Here is an 18,264-nt window from a genome sequence, read left to right as displayed (position 1 = left end):
ACAAATAAATAAAAAATTTACGAAAAAAATCAGCGAGACATCTGTTGTTTCTCAGAAAATGATCAAAAAATCATCAAAATTCAAAAAAAAAAAATAAGAAAAAAAATTGTTTCCTAAATCTCAAATAATGTTGAATTTTAGTGAAAAGTTTTGTAAAATATTTTGTTTGTAACAGTGAATATCTGAAGACGAAGAAGAAAATGTTAAAAAACAGAAATAAAGTGGGTTGTTTACAAACGTAAAAAAAAAATTAATTCAAAAAAAAACTTTAAAAAATTAAGTTAGCGAAAGTAAATATTCTAAGACAAAAATTGATCAAAAATTGTAATTTGGGAGATAATTATCATAAAATACCAACGGTGGTTGTTGAAAATATAAAAGACGAATTTTTTAAATTCGGTTTTGGCGTTTTTGAGTGCCATTTAAAAGCTGCAGCGAAATAGCCGCATTCAGGTAAATTCGCTGATAAAAACTGAAGCGTAGTGTGCGTTTGAAGGCTTTAGTGAGGGCCACCCTGAAAAGTGTTTTCCTCCGGTAAACATCCGAAAGCTTACTTGCCCTTCAGTAAGCTTTGGATAAACACACGGCCATTGTACGGAGGATTAAGTCCTCATTCATGTAAAAGCTCGTTCTTTGTGCAAAAACTTGAAACCGAAAAGATTAATTAAAACTATACATGTTTCGTGGGTGGAAATTAATGATTCAATTTGAATTTCATTTCATATTTAATTGGCTGAGAGCAAAAATTTCCCTTTGCTCTCTCTGTAAAAAATTTCTTCCGTTCTTGTTTACTTAATTACGCACGGAATTAAAATCGACGGACCTTTTAAATGTACAAAGCGCGCATTGCAGGTGAAATCCACAGGTCGATTGCGCCTTTTTGTCTTGACCATATTTTGTTTTAATTGATGCGGAATATTCCGGATAAATCATTCAGTGCGTTTCGCAAATAAATACACCAGCCGGGTTTGAAACTTGGGGATAATACATCACCCACTTTTCAACTAATAGCGAAATTAAAAAACAGTTTCGGCAAGATTTATTGCCAGGGAGGGAAAATTCGATCTTCCTGACGCAAACTAGGTTATATCATTTCCGATCAAATTGAAAATAGCATCAATTTTTTCTATTGGAATTTCTCTTTTTCTGTGTTTCCGGACGTCATCAAATAAATTCGTCATAAATATTCCGTTTCATAAATTAAACATGCTGTAAATTGAGTTTGTGTGGAAGCGTTTTCCGTTCGATGCACACATGCTGCCGCTGCAGCGCATAAAAAGTAATATCGGTAATTCAATACATCCGCACTTGAAGAGACGCACTCTCAAAATAGTATCAATCCAATTAGAAAATTAGCATCTGAAAATATGAGACTTCAAAGCGAGCAAATTATTTGCTAGAATTTAGTTCAAATTCATATTCATTTAAATTGAAAATTCTAAATTGTATCGCAGCATTCGCTCGCATTTACAGTTCTTAAATCAAAGAAGACGAAATTACTTTTATGCCAACTTCTTACAAATGCTCCTCTTTGATCATTCTGTTCATTTGGATGGGAGAAATCGTGAATTTAACATGCAGCTGCCATTTCAATTTTTATGTTATCCGTTACTCCTTTCCACTCCTGAGGGTATTATCGACATCAAGTGTTTTTCGACTCACAATTTTCAAAGCAAATAAGCGGAGATAAACAAACATGTAGGGTGTTATACCATTTCGAATCTGATTTGGATGTAAAATATCAATGAAACTTAATCACAAAAAAATCCTTATTTTATACAGAAAAAAAATTGAGAGAAGTGTTGATCATTGTTTATTTAAACGTCCATTAGATAAATTTATTTAGATAAAAGAATACAAAAATCAATATAGCTGATAGTTCTTTAAAATTGGAATAGAGTAAATCTGTAATACGGAGAACTGTAACATAGGAAAGATACAAAAATAGAAAGATTTTTAAACCCAAAAAATAACTACAATTTTCATTAAAAAAGAAAAAAAAATTAAATATTAAAAAAACACTAAGATCATATTTCTATCATCAACGGTGAAGGCCCTAAAGACGTTCTTGGCTTTTTTTTGATAGATTTATGATGTTTTTGAGCGAAAAATTTAAGTCAAAATTGATGATTTTTTTCCTGTTTTCAGTGATTTCCTTCAAAAAAACTCACTTATCTACTTTGCGAAAGTCAAAAAATTCCTAGTCATGATCGTAGTTCGCTTTAGTAAAAGTTTTATTAAGCCTTCTCAAAAACGTACTCAAGTTGTTGATGCTTATCCATTATAGTTCTTGAAAATGTCACTTTTTTCTCGAAATTTTCGTTTGCAGCGAAACGCAGCTCTTGAAACTTTAGCGAGAGATGAATAATTCTTTTTGATAGTAATAACCAAAAGTTCGAAGAATTTTCTTATTCAATTACTATTTTAAAAACGATTTTAAGACGATTACTTTTCCAGCATTTAATATCTCGGACCAAAAAACGTTCGACAACTTTGTTTTTTTATTTTTTTTACCAAAATTTTTGAGTTCTGAGTGAGTTTCTGGCCTTATAATAGAATAAACCTTTTAGAATTGATTGAAATAAGATTTAAAATGTGTTTTTTCAAAGTCTAATCTTTTAATCTTTTTCTTAAATAAAAAAAAATCTGTATTACCAATCATTTTATAAAAATGATTAACTGGCGCAGTCGGTAGTAAAGAACGTGCTTTTATACGCTTTAAGAGCCTTGCATGATTTTAAGTAGTTTTTTTATTTAAAATAAAGAATTTGGATTTTATATATTCAAATTGTTTGGAGTATGCTAATATTTTTTTCATGATAAAAGAAAATGTCGAGAATTAAATTTTCTGTACAAAAGTAAAGTACTTATCAACGGTTAAGGCTCTAAAGGCATTCAAACTAATGAAGAGTTAACTCACATCTAAACCGTTGAAGATATAGTATACCGATCAATTTTGTAGAAAATTTAATTTTCTACAACTTTATTATAAATATTTTCTGTATATCTGTAACTATATTTGCAGCGTTTTGAAAAATATGAAGCAGACTTTGAATTTATAAAAGTTTAATAATATTTAAATAGTTATAATTTTTGCGTTTTTATATCTCTTACTACTGACAATTTAATGTTCTATATACCTGTATTTTTTTTGCTTTGTATAACCGCTATATAAATACAACCATTTTTTTCAATTGCTTCAATTCATTGCTCTGAAAACTTATATAGTAATGAAACAACTGCGCTATCTGGGGACATTAAAGTAATTATCAAGAACGAGAATATTTTAGAATACACAAAATATAAATTAAATATACTAAATAAATAAAATATATAACTTAAAAATTGTGGGTCACTATGAATGTAAGCCCAACAAAGTATTAATATCGAGAAAATATTAAAAAAAAAAATTTGTAAAAAATCTGAGTTTGCAAAAAATATGAAACGAATACTAGACATTTGAAATTTTTTATATGTTTAATGCTTTTTAGGTCTTTAACTACTGTTACATACAAACCTGATTTTTCTTTAAAATACCTATAATACCCATTCGTTATGTCTAAATTATGTAATAAATTTAAAAAGTTAAACAAAACAGAAATAAGAAATATAAAAAAAAAATAAAAAATACAGGAAAACAAAAAGTACTAATTTGATTTGATTTAATGATTTAAAAATTGCCGAATTTTATTACTTTGTTTAACACGTCTACATACCTTCAAAATTTTGCAAAAAAAGCTAGTTAGCAGAGCTACAAGTAGTATTTAGAAAGCTGTATAAAATTAAAAAAAAGCGTAAACATTAAAAAAACTACACAAAACCCATTTGTAATGTGTAAGTAGATCGAGTAGTTATTGTTTTTTAAAATCACATATCAAAAACATAAATACGCTTTCTTCTGGTGTCAAAAATGCGATTTAACCACTAGTTTTGTTGAAATAAGTTGCCATCTAAAGATTTCTTGCTTAAATAGTTAAAAAGTGCTGTAAAAAACTTAAATCATTTCTTTCTAGCCTCGAAAACAAAGCTAAAAACACTTGATTTCGGTCGATTTCTTGCACAAAAACAAAAAAAACTCGTTGCAAAAAAATTAAATTACTTTATTCTGGCTAAAAACGACGATTTAAGCACAAAAAAATGTCAAAATATATTTAGTAAATCTGAAATTGCATTACACTGGTAGCAAAAACGACGACTTAATGACTAGTTTTGTTGTAATCTCTTTATTTTAAACGATTAATTGACAGTTTTTTACATTTTTATTAGGTGATCATTATTAAAAAAACTCGCAGCATGCCCTGATATTTTTGCGTATGTCGTAGTACAATTTTTATCACTGTATTGTTGGTTGTCTACCGAACCAACTCAATAGAATTCATAACCTAATATTTGTAAATAGTGTTCAAAGGCGATGTGTTATGTGTGTTGAACAACGAGGAAGACATTTCCAACGATTTTTATAAATAATAGATAAATATTTTTATGAGACTTTTTTATCTTTTTAATTCAAAAAAAGGATAATTTGATAAACTGTAGCAAAAATATGTAATATTTGTCGTTAAACCTAACCGGATTGCTTTTTCGGAAGCCCCGGAGCAATAAAAAATGCAGTTGTTTTTTCTCGAATAAAATGAATAATAAACAACATTGTTTTTACCACAATTTACCCTCTCTACGTTAAAAATGTGTCACAATTTTTTTTGTGATAAATAATGCAACTCATGTTTTTTCCGTCTGCGAACATCTTGTGTGAGAAATGTGCACTTTAGCTGGGCTTAAGCCAAATCCCTCCTCTGAAAAAATTAAATAAAGCATCAGCTTTGTTCCGTTCATGATTTTAAAACACATCCTCTACACACAAGTTGTGTTCTTTATCGCATTTCCCGTCAGTCCGGTCACGTAGCGTTTGGGTAAACTTTCCCCCGCTTAGAGCAACAAAAGTTCCAACATACATCATTTTAGTGCAGTTTCTAGTGTCATAAGTTGCGCAAAAATCCAATAATTGCGTGATTAGCATGATAAAAAGCCGCCTGTCAAAATCAGAAGGAAAATTGATATCAGCTACCTTCCACCCTTCAAACTTTTCAATCAATTACGCGGGAAAGTTAATGCCGTGTCGACGCTAAAATCTTGATAATGAAAAGTTTTTAATTATGTTTTTTGTGGCACGCCCTTATGTATCACAAGAAATTGCTTATGGGGCAATATCGTGTGACATCAAAGGAATTACAGACTCCGCAACGGCTAAGAGAGTGTCACGAGGCCCTTAATGAATTATGGATTCGGTGTTGCGGGTCTGCACGTACGTGAGAGAATGATAAACACAGCTGTGAGGGTCGCAGCGAATTTTCCCAAAAATTTACCGATTTATTTTGCTGCGAATGGAACCAACATCCGGGAAAGTTTCACACTGCACTCACTGAATCGGCGTGAAAGCACTCGAAGACACACCTGCGAGGAGCTTTCCACGCGAATTTTCGCACTGGACTGAAAAGCGCCTCTATCGAGATTTTCCGACATGGAGCGCCGTGGTGGGAGAGAACAAGCGCAAAGGGATTGCTAAATTATATTTGGTTTACTTGTTACATTTATTTACTCTTTCATTTAGACGTTCTGTACCTACTTGCATTGATAAATTGAATTACTTAATTTGAGAGGACTTGTTGCACACTCTTCTAGGTTTTGCTCCCCAACAAGGAAGAAAAAATTGTCACATTGTGACCATAACTGTAATACTTAAAATAATTTAAAAATATATATATTAATTTTTGCCCGGCGCATCCACCAAATTTTACGATTATTGACTTTTTGTAAACTGTTTATTTTGAATCAAGTGTCCGCAAATTTATTAATGTCAAAGATCAAATTTACAACCACAAGCTAATGAACCTGTTCAGAGATCACAATCCCAACAGTTTTTTACCTAACATTTACTTATAAAGTTTTTGCAATATGTACGTTTTTATGTTTTTTTTTGCTTTTTTTGTTTGCTATGTGTCAACTGGTGTACACGTACAACGAATTTTCCAAATTTATTAGTATGAAAAGTTACACGGTAATAGAACAACTGCGCTCTCTGGCGACAATAACGGGAACTATCGAAAACAAGAACATTTTTTTACTTCGCTTTATATCCTAATCTTTAGATATCCATAGAACGCACAAAATATGCTAGTATTTATTATTGTTTAGTTACTATTATATTAAAATTTCTAAACCATTATAAATGAAAATATTAATAATAATATCTGAAGATATTTAAAAACAAATGTTTGATGTTTTGTAATAAATTGCTTACTTCAAAAATCTATCTTATTTATGTATTGTTACACAGAAACCTATTTTCTCCTCGAAATAATTATAATACCCACTTACAATGTCTGAATTATACAGGATCTTTAAATATAATGGATACAGTTAAATATTTTTAAAACGTCACCTGAAAAACTGAAAAAAACTTTTTTCAGTATTGTTTTGTATTTTTTTTCTTGAATTGTGCACAATAAACATTGTTATTATTATTATTATTATTATTATTATTATTATTATTATTATTATTATTATTATTATTATTATTATTATTATATTTATTATTCATTTTGTAAATAAATTTTGTTTTGACTAACTTTTTTATTGGCACGAAGGGTCAAGTTTAGTAATTTTTAAAAAAGTATTTTTTTCTAAAATGAGTGAACATTTCTTTATTTTTATTAAAATGTAAAAAAATTATAATTCAAAAATTTAACACTAGATTTTTGAAAAACTAAATTAGCTTTAATGTACTGTTATTATGGATCAGTCACTTATTCATTGTTGATTCTTTTTCAATATGTATTTGTTTAATGTTGTTAGGTTCAATAACCTTAAAAATTTTAACTTGAAGACCTATATGTCGTGAAAAAAGTCTCAAATAATTTTTTGTCATAAAAACTTCAGTTTGATGTCTTTTATTAATACCCGAGAGATTGTAGGTACTTTTGAATCAACCTGTATTAGCAAAAATTAAACTTTTGTGCAATAATTAGTTTAACAATAGTACATTTAAGTGAAACTGAGCAAAAAAAATTCTCATCTTGGTAGGTCATGGCGACAGAAAGCCAAAAGAAGTCAGTAGCATAAAAATCATGTATTTCGTGATGTTTTTCATTAAAAAGTGTTCTTTTTCAGTTAAAAGTGTTATTTTAATAATTACTTTTACTTATTTTTGATCAATGTTTAAGGGACAAAGAGCTAACGATAGATAAAAACAAAATTTCCAAGGCTAACAAGATTTTATTTTTTCCAAAATGTTATTAATTAGAATATTTTTTTAGTTACGATTATAAAATAAAGTATGCACGTGTTACACAAAAAAAATGTTCATTTTAAAAATATTAAATTTGACCCATTTTTTAGCCATTTAAAAATAGTCAAGTAAGCCTGGTATGCTTAAAACAAAAATAGAGATAGAAAACTGATAAACCTCTGAAACGATAGAATTTATAATTATACCCTTAAGCATATAGCAAATTTCAATAAGTTTTAGTAAATAGTTTTTATAATATTCATCTGTATCCATAAACTCTTTAGCGACCCTGTATAGTAAATTTTAAAAGTTATATAAATTATAAATTAGAAATGTAAAAAAAATTATAAAAAATACAGTACAACAAAAAATATTCATTTGAAACAGTTATAATGATTTAAAATTTGCCTACATTTATCATTTTAAAATAATACTGTGTTTAACGTTCTACATATTTTCAAAGTTTTGCAAAAAAATTAATTTAGCAGAGCTGCAAAGAGTATATAAAAAGCTGTATAAAATTAGAAAAAAATACGTAAACACTAAATCTGTATGTGAGTTTAAGCAAACCGAATGTTTATTGTTTTTAAAGTCACATAGCAAAATCAAAAATGAGTTTTTTTCTGGAATAAAAAATTACAAATACTTTTTTAAAAACGATAAAGATAAAATAAAAAGTAAATTATACTGGTTAGAAATGCGATTTAACCACCAGTTTTGTTGAAGAAAGTTGATATTAAAAAACTCCTTGCTCAAATAGTCAAAATTTGTTGGCAAAAAGCTCAAATACTTTTTTTTCTAACCCAGAAAACATTGCTGACCTGACCTGACCTGGCCTGACCTGATATAACCCAGAAAACATAGCTAAAAACATTTGATCTTAGTTGATTACTTGCTTAAAAACAAAAAACTTGCTGTAAAAACATAATCTTTATATACTGCCTCAAAATGGAAACTTAAGCACAAAAAAATGTAAAAGTTGTTCAGAAAATTAAAAATTGCTTTATCCTGGCAGGAAATACAACAATTTAATCAAAAATTTTGTTGTTATCAGTTGATTTTAAACGATTTACTGATAGTTGAAAGGTTGAACATTTTGTACTTATTTTTATAAACTGTAGAAAAAATATGTATTTGTTGTAAGTTAAGTAATGGTTAACAAAAAATAATGTTTTGAAACTATATTTTGAATCGCAAAAACTAACATTGTAACTAGAAAAGTAAAACTTTAAATAATTTTTAATTTTTCGCCCGGCGCATCCACCAAATTTTACCTATATTTACTGTTTGAAAATTGTTTATTTTGAATCGATGTTTGGGCGAGTGTCCGCAGATTCATTAATCCCACGGATCAAATTTACAACCACAAGCTAATGGACCTGTTCAGAGGTCACAATCCCTACACCTCCAAGTTCAACGAACGCTTTGCACAAAAACGGATCCTGAAACTTATTCACCCTCTTCTCCTCATCGTAAATATTTACGATATACTTAATGAAATGAGTGTAAACATAAAACGTAGACTCCCTGAATAATGATCCCTAATGAAACACGGAATCAGTTACTCGAAATTCATAAAAATTCAGACCGTCATTGAAATTAAAAATTGTATTAACTTTACAAAAGTTGATAAAAGACGACTGAACTTTATGCGAGTTTAGTAACGAGTTCCATAAATATTGGATGTCTGCACTCCAAGACGTAGTAACCTATCGTTTTATTTATTCATAAATAGGCGATTGCATCTGTTCAATATAAAATACATATAAAACACAAATCAAATCGCAAATAATAATCCAATCTTGACTGTTTTAATTAAAATAATTACAGTGACCCAAATTTTAACACTAATTGTGGTTTTCCAATTAAAACAAAAATTATAAATAATATAATATTCCGAAACAATTTTTTCGCTATTTTGCGATTGCTGTCCCAATTATGAAGCTTTGCCAGTGACTATTATCCAACAAGGACATTTAGTACAAGTGCTTGACACAGAGTTAATTATTACATAAAAAAATCCAATTATAAACAACTCGCTAACCTCGTTTTAATTAACTTTAACAAATCACACACGTTGCTGCACTTAATTACAAATGAAAACCCTAAAATTAATGAAAAATTCAAGTCAACAGAGGCACTCATAAGTCATACCCCGGACAACTAGGCTAATAAAAACTGCAAGCAGAGACGCGAAAACTGCGGAAATGGGAATTTCTAAAGTAAACAAACCCGGATCAGGGTGAAGTTTAAAATAAAAATATGAATTATAAAATGAACAGTGTAGCTACGTGTATAAAATGTATGGAAAATAAAAGATATAAGATACAGAATACAAGGTAATATGGTAATAAAAGATAAAAGATGTATAAAATTAAAAAAAATACAGAATAAAGGATATTCTGTATGTCCTCTATAATTTATACAGTTTATAGAATGATGTGAAAGTAAAACATTATGTAAAATATTTTAAATCAAGAATTTAGAATATAGAATGTAGCATGAAAGTTAAAGTTTGTAGAATGTAAAATTTAGAAGAAAGAATCTAGAAAATAAAATGTAAAATGTAAAATTCTTAGAATTTAGAAAAATACATAATATATAGAATATAGGAAAATGAATGTAGAATGTAAAAAATAGAATGAAATAAAAAAATTGGGGAAATGTAGACTGTAGAAAACAGATTGTAGAATCTAAAACCTAGAATAAAGAAGATACAAAAATAAAATGTAGAATGTAGAATAGAATGAAGAAGGTAGAATGTAGAATTAAAGTAACCTGGAAATGCTCTATAACTTATGCAGTTTATAGATAATATAAAAGTAAAATATTACATGCAATATATGAAATGTAGAACAAAAATATAATATAGAATATACAAGGCAGATTCTAAAATATTGTAGATGATGTAGATCTAGAATGTTGTATGTAGAAAGTAGATTTTGGAATGTATAACTTAGAATAAAAAATATAGAAAGTAAAATGTATAATGTAGAATAGAATAAAAAAGGTAGATTGTAGAAAAAAAACTAGGATATAGAATGTAGCAAATTAAATGCCGAATGTAAAAAATACATTGAAAAATGATACTCTAAGGCATAGAATGAAAAAAATAAAATGTGGAGTGTAGAATGTAAAAAGAAGATTGGGAAATGTAGACTGTAGAAAACAGATTGTAGAATCTAAAAACTAGATTAAAGAAAAAATAAAATAAAATGTAGAATGTAGAATAGAATGAAGAAGGTAGAATGTAGAATTAAAGATATCCTGGAAATGCTCTATAACCTATGCAGTTTATAGATAATATGAAAGTGAAATATTAAACGCAAAATATGAAATGTAGAACACAAATGTAATATAGAATATACAATGCAGGTTCTAAAATACTGTAGATGTTGTAGATCTAGAATGTTGTATGTACAAAGTAGATTTTGGAATGTATAACTTAGAACAAAAATATAGAAAATAAAATGTATAATGTAGAGTAGAATGAAAAAGATAGATTGTAGAAAAAAACCTAGGATATAGAATGTAGCAAATTGAATGTCAAATGTAAAAAATACATTGAAAAATAATACTCTAGGGCATAGAATGCAAAAAAAATGTGGAGTGTAGAATGTAAAAAGAAGATTGGGAAAATGTAGACTGTAGAAAACAGATTGTAGAATCTAAAATCTAGATTAAAGAAAAAATAAAATAAAATGTAGAATGTAGAATAGAATGAAGAAGATAGAATGTAGAATTAAAGATATCCTGTAAATCCTCTATAACTTATGGAGTTTATTGATAATATAAAGGTTAATATAAAGGTAAAATATTGATTGTAAAATAGGAAATGTAGAACAGAGATATAATAAAAAATATACAACGCAAAATGTAAAATATTGTAGATGTTGTAGATCTAGACTATGATATGAAGACAGTAGACTTTGGAATGTATAACTTAGAATAAAGAATATAGAAAAATGTTAAAAGTACATTGAAAAATAACACTCTAAAGCATATAATGCAAAAAATACAATGTAGAGTGTAGATTGTAAAAAGAAGATTGGGAAAATGTAGAATGTAGAGAATAGATTGTTGTATCTAGAACCTAGAATAAATAAGATAGAAAATAAAATGTAGAATGTGGAATACTTAAAATGTAGAAAAAAAATTATAAAATGTAGCACATTGAATGAAGAACGTAAAAAGAAAGATTGGGGAAATGTAGTCTGTAGAAAATATATTGTAGAATCTCGAACCTAGAATGCAAAATATTTTGTATGCAATGTAGCAAATTGAATAAAAAATGTAAAAATCGAATAAAAAATAAAAATTGTAAGACACAGAAATAAATAAATAAATAAAATTTGGAGTGTAGTATGTGAAAAAAATTGAAAATGTAGTCTGTAGATAATAAATTGTAGAAAATAAAACGTTATGTATAATATATATTACAAAATGTAGAATAAAGATTGAACAGTGTAGAATGTAGGAGGTAGATGCAAATAGTGATAAGTTCTAGAATATGTGATACCCATAACTTCAGCGTAACGAATCACATGCAGAAATTTGAGCTGTTTAATTTTTTATCGCCCGTTTAAACTCTCATCTATTATTATCCCACCATTCCACCATCCGCTCATTTATTGAAAATACACTCCAATACATGCACCGCATAAAAATTTGAGCGATGTGTGTTTGATTAATGCAAACTTCACTCACTGGATTTCCATCCCTTGGAGGACGTTCTCGTCGCGATTGGATCGGTCCAGGAGTGAGTTTCAGCTCAAAGTCGTCGTCATCTGTCGCAACGTAATACATGCTTGACAGTTCTCACTGTTGTTCGTATTTTGTGTATAACTTCCTCCTTGAGTGAGAGACAAACTGTTGAAGGATCTAATTTAATTTAAAAAAAATTGATTGTTACCTGCATCAGATTAAAGCACATGGCGATGAGGGCCATCCCCACCATGAGATACATGGCACATATGACAAAAGTTAATTCCAAGACTTCGTCAACGAGGAATTCGTCGTCTCCGCGTCGGTAAATCTTATCACCGGGGACCAAATCCCCGAAGCCGATGGTGCTCAAAGATATGAAGCAGAAATAGAAAGCGTCCATGAATTCCCAGTCTTCCCATTTACAAAACAAAAGGGCGCCGCCGCATATATATCTGGAAAAAAGGCGAGAGTGATTTAGGGATCTGCGAGACGGGACGATGAGCTCTAGTCAAGCCTGGGCTTGGGATTATTGCAGGTTGCAGCAGAAAATCAATTTGCAAAAATAATTGACAACGAGGAGCCTACGTTCAAATAAATTTGTTCTTTAATTTTCGCCTTTTAAATAAACACTTATTTAGTGCAAGAAAACATTTTACTCTTATTTATAAAAAGCTCATCTTTACTATACAGAGGATTCTTAGAAGAAATTTTTTAACTACTTGTTTAAAGAGAGAAGATAATTAAAATATTTGTCACTACTTTATATGTGTTTGTCTGTTATATATTTATTTATCTAAGTATCATGCTTAAGACGATTACAATAGTGCTCATTTTTTTTAGATCCTTCTAATAAAAAAAGTGTGTGTGATGTTAAAATTTTTAATGTAGTAAAAAATATTCTAGCGGAGGTAACTTAAGAGGCCCCCAAAATGATACGCACAGCTTTCTTCTGTAATAAAAATAAATGCTCTAGATATTCTATTCCATTAGACATGCAAGAATGAAAAAGCAAAATAAGTGAACTTTCACTGCCTAATAAAATAATCGCAAAAAATTGATATAATAATTTTCGACAAAAGTGGTCAATGTAAGTGTTAAGAGTCAGAGTCTTGTCAAAATAAAAATAATTTTTAGCACAAAAAATTTTGACTGTTTTATTTCGGATGTTGAACAACAAGGATTTTTATACTACAACGTCGGATTCTAAGAGTGGTGGCTAGAAGATTGTAAATTTTTTTTCTATTTTTTTTCTTTTTTTATAACTACAACAAAAAACTGAAGACCATTGTTTTCATATCTGATTGACTAAAACAGGACATGACATCAATAACTTTAGTATTAAATTTTATCACATATTGCCATCCCACATTAGGCACCTACCACCTAATAATTTTCTTCTCAGAGTCAAAAATTACTTAACTTACACAAGCTTTTAATCTACCGCGGATTTTGAGTGTTATCAACTTATCAACAACAATGTATAGGGCTGCTAAAGAATTATAATGTTTTTGTCTTTTTTTCTTTTTCTTTTTATTCCCATGTATTTCATTTATCGTCTATATTTCTTTTTTGGCTTGTGTAAATACTTGTGTTGTTAACACCAATAAACAATATTATTATTATTATTATTATTATTATTATTTTTATTATTATTATTATTATTACTATTATTATTATTATTATTATTATTATTATTATTATTATTTAATAATTATTATTACATAGCCTGGCAAGTTATTAATATAAATCAGAAACAAAAATGGGCCGAGTGTAGAGCCCTGCGGTACACCTCTAATCACTGTTTGTTTCAAATACATTTAAACTAGTACCTCGAATAGTATAAAAGTATAATTTGTTAAAAGCAAATAATTTCAATTTTTTTATTCAAATTAAAATAATTTGAATAAAGTGCAGTAGATTCCAGGCTGCGTCTACGTCTACTGTGCTGAGGCTCTTGCGGAATCCAAAGTGATGAGCAGTTAAATAACTGACTAAAGATACCATGTTTGAATATTTTGGATTTTGTAGGGAGAACAGTTTATAGTGAAAGAGAAATAAAACTACTTTGTTTTTATAAACAGGTGTTACGTATTATGGCGTATTTTAAAGAATTTGGAAAATTCTCTTTAGATAAACAGCAACCTAATCTAACAAAGATTTAACAATCTGTTCTTTAGATTTTTGGATGATAAAAGCACTTAGACCAAAATGATACAAAGTTTTCTTGTTTTTTATTTTTCTAATAATTGATAGGATCTCCTGCCCAGAAACAGGTGCTAAAAAGAATGAATTGGAAATAGTTTTAACATTTTAATTTTACAATGATCCATGATCTGATACGTTTTTAGGTATGTTTTGAATTTCGTTAAAAACAACATTTTAAACATTTTGAACAATATTTTGAATTTGTTAGAATCTAGTTTAAGGTTTTCAGAATCAAATTTTTTCTTACCTAATTCGGTGTTTTTTTTTTTACTGGAAATCAAGGAAAGAGAAAGGAAAGAGTAGTAAAATAACAAAAAATAGTCTAAAAGTTATATTTATTTATAAAAATTGAAATTATCACATGATATGTGCTTCATATAGGCTGGTTGTTATCGGAGATACCGACGAAATGCAGTGTTGTAACCTTATTTTCCAACATCCACTTGTATGTTTTCCAGTACCAACGTGCGGGTGTATCTGCAATTTTAACTCACATGTTATTTTCCAAATAAACACTTCTATTAATTGTATATTGTAAAAAAATCATAACTTTTAGGTAAGTTTTTAAAAAACAAAAACTTAAAAAATGTACGTGAATTTTTATTAAATAAAATTTTATATTAAATTATAATAATTTAAATAATTAGTGACAACTTACCTCTTTACAGGGTTTGCAGAATATTTCTTCTTTTTTCAAAGTTAATCCAAGATAATTTTTTCTCTACACAAGACTACGACTCACTTTAGGCATTCTGAAATAAACTAAAGTCCATCTTTGCATGTATGGATAACTAAAATTTGCAAAACCTGTTAAACAGTAGGTGTAAAAAATTAAAAAAAGTGGCATGTATTTCACAAAATAACAATTTACCCAGTAGTTAACTTATAGTATATTTCAAATCACAATAAACAAAAGTGTATCCAAAGATTAAACAGTATAAGTTTCTCTTTCGGCTTTAACTGCGGCCAATGAATAAGAGGTAGGTAAAAGTAGAATATAATTAGAAGAAAATTGCATTTTTCTTCTAATAAATAAAAAAAAATCTTATTAAAAATTCTATTATAAACTACTGAATGTGTCATAAATATGCAATTTCATGTTGAAATAGTAAAAAATATTCATTTTATGCACAAAAGCTAAAAATATGAACTAAACCTTAATTTTATGCATCATATGTATTTTTTTAATAAAAATAAAAAAAAAATTTTTTACATAAAACCCTAACACTATATTACAGTAATACCTCTCAACAACGAACACCGATGGAGAATTTTAAATTGTCCGTTGGAGAGAGGTGTCCACTAATGGGAGGTGAAAATCTATAATATAGGCCTTGTTACGTTCATAAAAAAATGTCCGCGTTGAAGAAGTGTCCGGTATTTGGAAGTGTTCATTAAGAGAGGTTTTACTGTATAAGGGTACAGTTTTGACTTTATTGTTGAATCGTTCTAACTTACTGATAAATGCATTTTTTCGTTTTAAAATGAGAAAATACTTATACAGTTTTAATAGGCGCTATACAGAGTTTTATTGTAGTCAGTTGGAATATTTACGTAAACATTATGAAGAAAAAGCAATGGGCTTTTAGCTGCTATAACCTCCGGATCGGTAATGTGAAATTTCTGGTCAGACTTTTTTTAATAACCGAACGAAAAATGCTTTATTATAATAAATTTTAATTGTCACAAAATTATGCAATTTTTCAAAAACTCCACGAAATTGTGTATTTTAATATCAGAGTGCCGTGATTTTTTGTAAGTATATTTATTTTAAGTTTCTCATCGGGCTAAATTAAAATTTGGTCGGAAATGCCGCTGTGTAGCACACACTTAAATTAAAATTTACGAGAATATTATCAATATCGTTTTTTTTGGATCTTTAATTGTTAGTAAAAATTCAAACATTACAAATGTATTAAATAGTCTCGATTTAAAAATATTAATATTATAATAAGTTAGCTTTCAAAAATTAAAAACTGACACAAAAATAGTACCTTACCCCACCATAATCATCAGACAGATGGTGACCGGCACAGTGACCGTCTGCACATCGTACGACTCCTCGCTTCCTCCTTCGGTCACCCCTTGACTCACATCACTCACAATCGATGGTCTTTGCTTGTAAAAATCGCCGTAATTCTGGTACATTCCGACCTGCCAACGCAATAATCAAAAATAAAACAGCATAAAATTGAAAATGTGGTATTGTGCTCGTGGCACGTTAAAACCCCAGCTAAGCTCGTGACATTTAAACTGTTCCTGAAACTGTATTACATTTTTCTAAAGTGAAAAGCGTTGTTAATTCCTTGTTACAAAGTTGCACCCACCTCATATTCCTCCTCCTCCTCCTCCTCCCCCTCCTCCAGACGGGCGCGTTCCCGTTTCCTCTCAGCGCGTCGCTTCGCCACACCTGGACACCATCTACAGAGGCAGCAGTTGGCGTAAACCCACTTGAAGGAACGGGCCATGATATCGCCAATGTTGGATAAGTATAGGAGGAAGAGGGGCATTCCTATTATTGCGTAAACTATAGTTGTTATTTTACCTTCGATTGTGTGAGGCGAAATGTTGCCATAGCCTGGAAAAACAATGCGTTCTAATTGAATGTGGAATTGCTTTGGGTACTGAAGTATTAATAGCGATGATATATTTCTTAATAAGGCATTTGAGTGTGAAACTACCCTAATAAGGGTTGCTTCAAAGCTTAAATAGACTACAAAGTGGATGCCGTAAATAGACGTTGCATTTGGTTATATCACGGCTTTTGTTGCTCAAAATTGCTGCGGTGTACAGAGTGAGGGCGAAACTTTGACAAAAATCGTTACACAGGGTGATTCCTTTAGGGCCAAGAAACTTTTTAACTTCTAATACAGCCAGAGCTTAAAAATTTTGTATACGATTCTAATCGACCATTCTAGGTTCAACTAAATTATTTTCAAAATGGCGAAGCTTTCGGAAGTTTGAAATTTTGAATAGTAACAACTTATTTTTATTGAATATTTGTAAAATTGAACTCTTTGCGATAAGTAAATATTTTTTTTTTGCGTTCGATAACCAAAAGTTTGAAAAATTTTCTACAATTTTAAAAGTTGACAACTGTCAAAATTCATAGCTAGTATGATTTTTTCAAAATGGTTTTCAAAAAACTGCTATAACTCAGTTTTTTCAAATTGAACGACCATATTTTCTTAACGGCAATCAAAAGAATATTGATATTTATAGTAAGTTTTATCAATTCGTTCTATACCTAGCTCTTACAGTTTTTGAAAAAAATCCAAAAAACCGAATTTACTTCGTAATTTTCATAGTTAATCAAGTAGACTCTGTAAAATGGTCAACAATTATTAAATTCGATAACTGAAGATTTGAAAAGTCTTCCAAAATTTTCAAAATTGTCAACTGTCAAAATTCATGGCTAGCATGATTTTTTTCAAAATGGTTATCAAAAAAATTAACTGCTATAACTCAGTTTTTTCAAATAGAACAACTTTATTTTCTTAACGGCGATCAAAAGAACATCGATATTTATGGTCATTTTTATCAATACGTCCTATACTTCTTTCTCACAATTTTTGAAAAAAATCATAAAGAACGGACTTTACTTCGTAATTTTCATAGTTAATCAAGTAGACCTTGCAAAATGGTCAACAATTGTCAAACTTCAATATTTTATTTAGTTTTTAGCTGTTTTTTTATCGAGTAAGCAATAAAACAATCATATTTAATTATGGTTTACTATATGATAGTGAATTATGTAAAGTAACTCAGTCAGTCTGCCATCGAATTTTAAACTTCTTGAAGAAAAATGGTAAAGAAATAAAACATTTTGTGATTAATAGTACAATTTTATTTTATTAAAAATTAAAATAATGAGCCAAAATTCTGTTTTTTGCAATTATTTCAAATACTATAAAAGATAGATATAGAAGATGTTAATAAAAGTCTGCAAAGAAATTGATGTTCTTTTGATTGTCATTGAAAAAACAAGATCATTTCGTTTAAAAAAAAACTGTTTTATAATCATTTTTAATCGGTCATTTTCAAAAAATCACAATAGCCTTGCAATT

General features: G+C 28.9%; 2 protein-coding genes across 2 annotated transcripts in view; both read right to left on the bottom strand.

The window, feature by feature from the left end:
- LOC662340 (TWiK family of potassium channels protein 7) overlaps nucleotides 1-5,489 on the bottom strand; it is a 146,606-nt gene extending 141,117 nt beyond the window's left edge. Inside the window, exon 1 of the mRNA XM_064358330.1 lies at nucleotides 5,364-5,489. The gene's annotated coding sequence lies outside the window, so the exon portion shown is untranslated. The remainder of the gene's footprint in view (nucleotides 1-5,363) is intronic.
- The window catches only part of LOC655215 (two pore potassium channel protein sup-9), a 79,730-nt gene that overhangs the window by 37,828 nt on the left and 23,638 nt on the right, over nucleotides 1-18,264 (bottom strand). Inside the window, exons 4-7 of the mRNA XM_961731.4 lie at nucleotides 16,525-16,775; nucleotides 16,197-16,351; nucleotides 12,198-12,444; nucleotides 11,993-12,137 (exon numbers count right to left, since the gene is read on the bottom strand). Coding sequence (XP_966824.1) covers nucleotides 12,069-12,137; nucleotides 12,198-12,444; nucleotides 16,197-16,351; nucleotides 16,525-16,775 — 722 coding nt within the window. The 3' untranslated portion in view covers nucleotides 11,993-12,068. The remainder of the gene's footprint in view (nucleotides 1-11,992; nucleotides 12,138-12,197; nucleotides 12,445-16,196; nucleotides 16,352-16,524; nucleotides 16,776-18,264) is intronic.

The sequence above is a fragment of the Tribolium castaneum genome, chromosome 8 (genome assembly GCF_031307605.1).
Source record: "Tribolium castaneum strain GA2 chromosome 8, icTriCast1.1, whole genome shotgun sequence".
NCBI lineage: Eukaryota > Metazoa > Arthropoda > Insecta > Coleoptera > Tenebrionidae > Tribolium > Tribolium castaneum.
The sequence above is the reverse complement of the archived record's forward strand: the minus strand, read 5'-3'. Positions and strand labels throughout refer to the sequence as shown.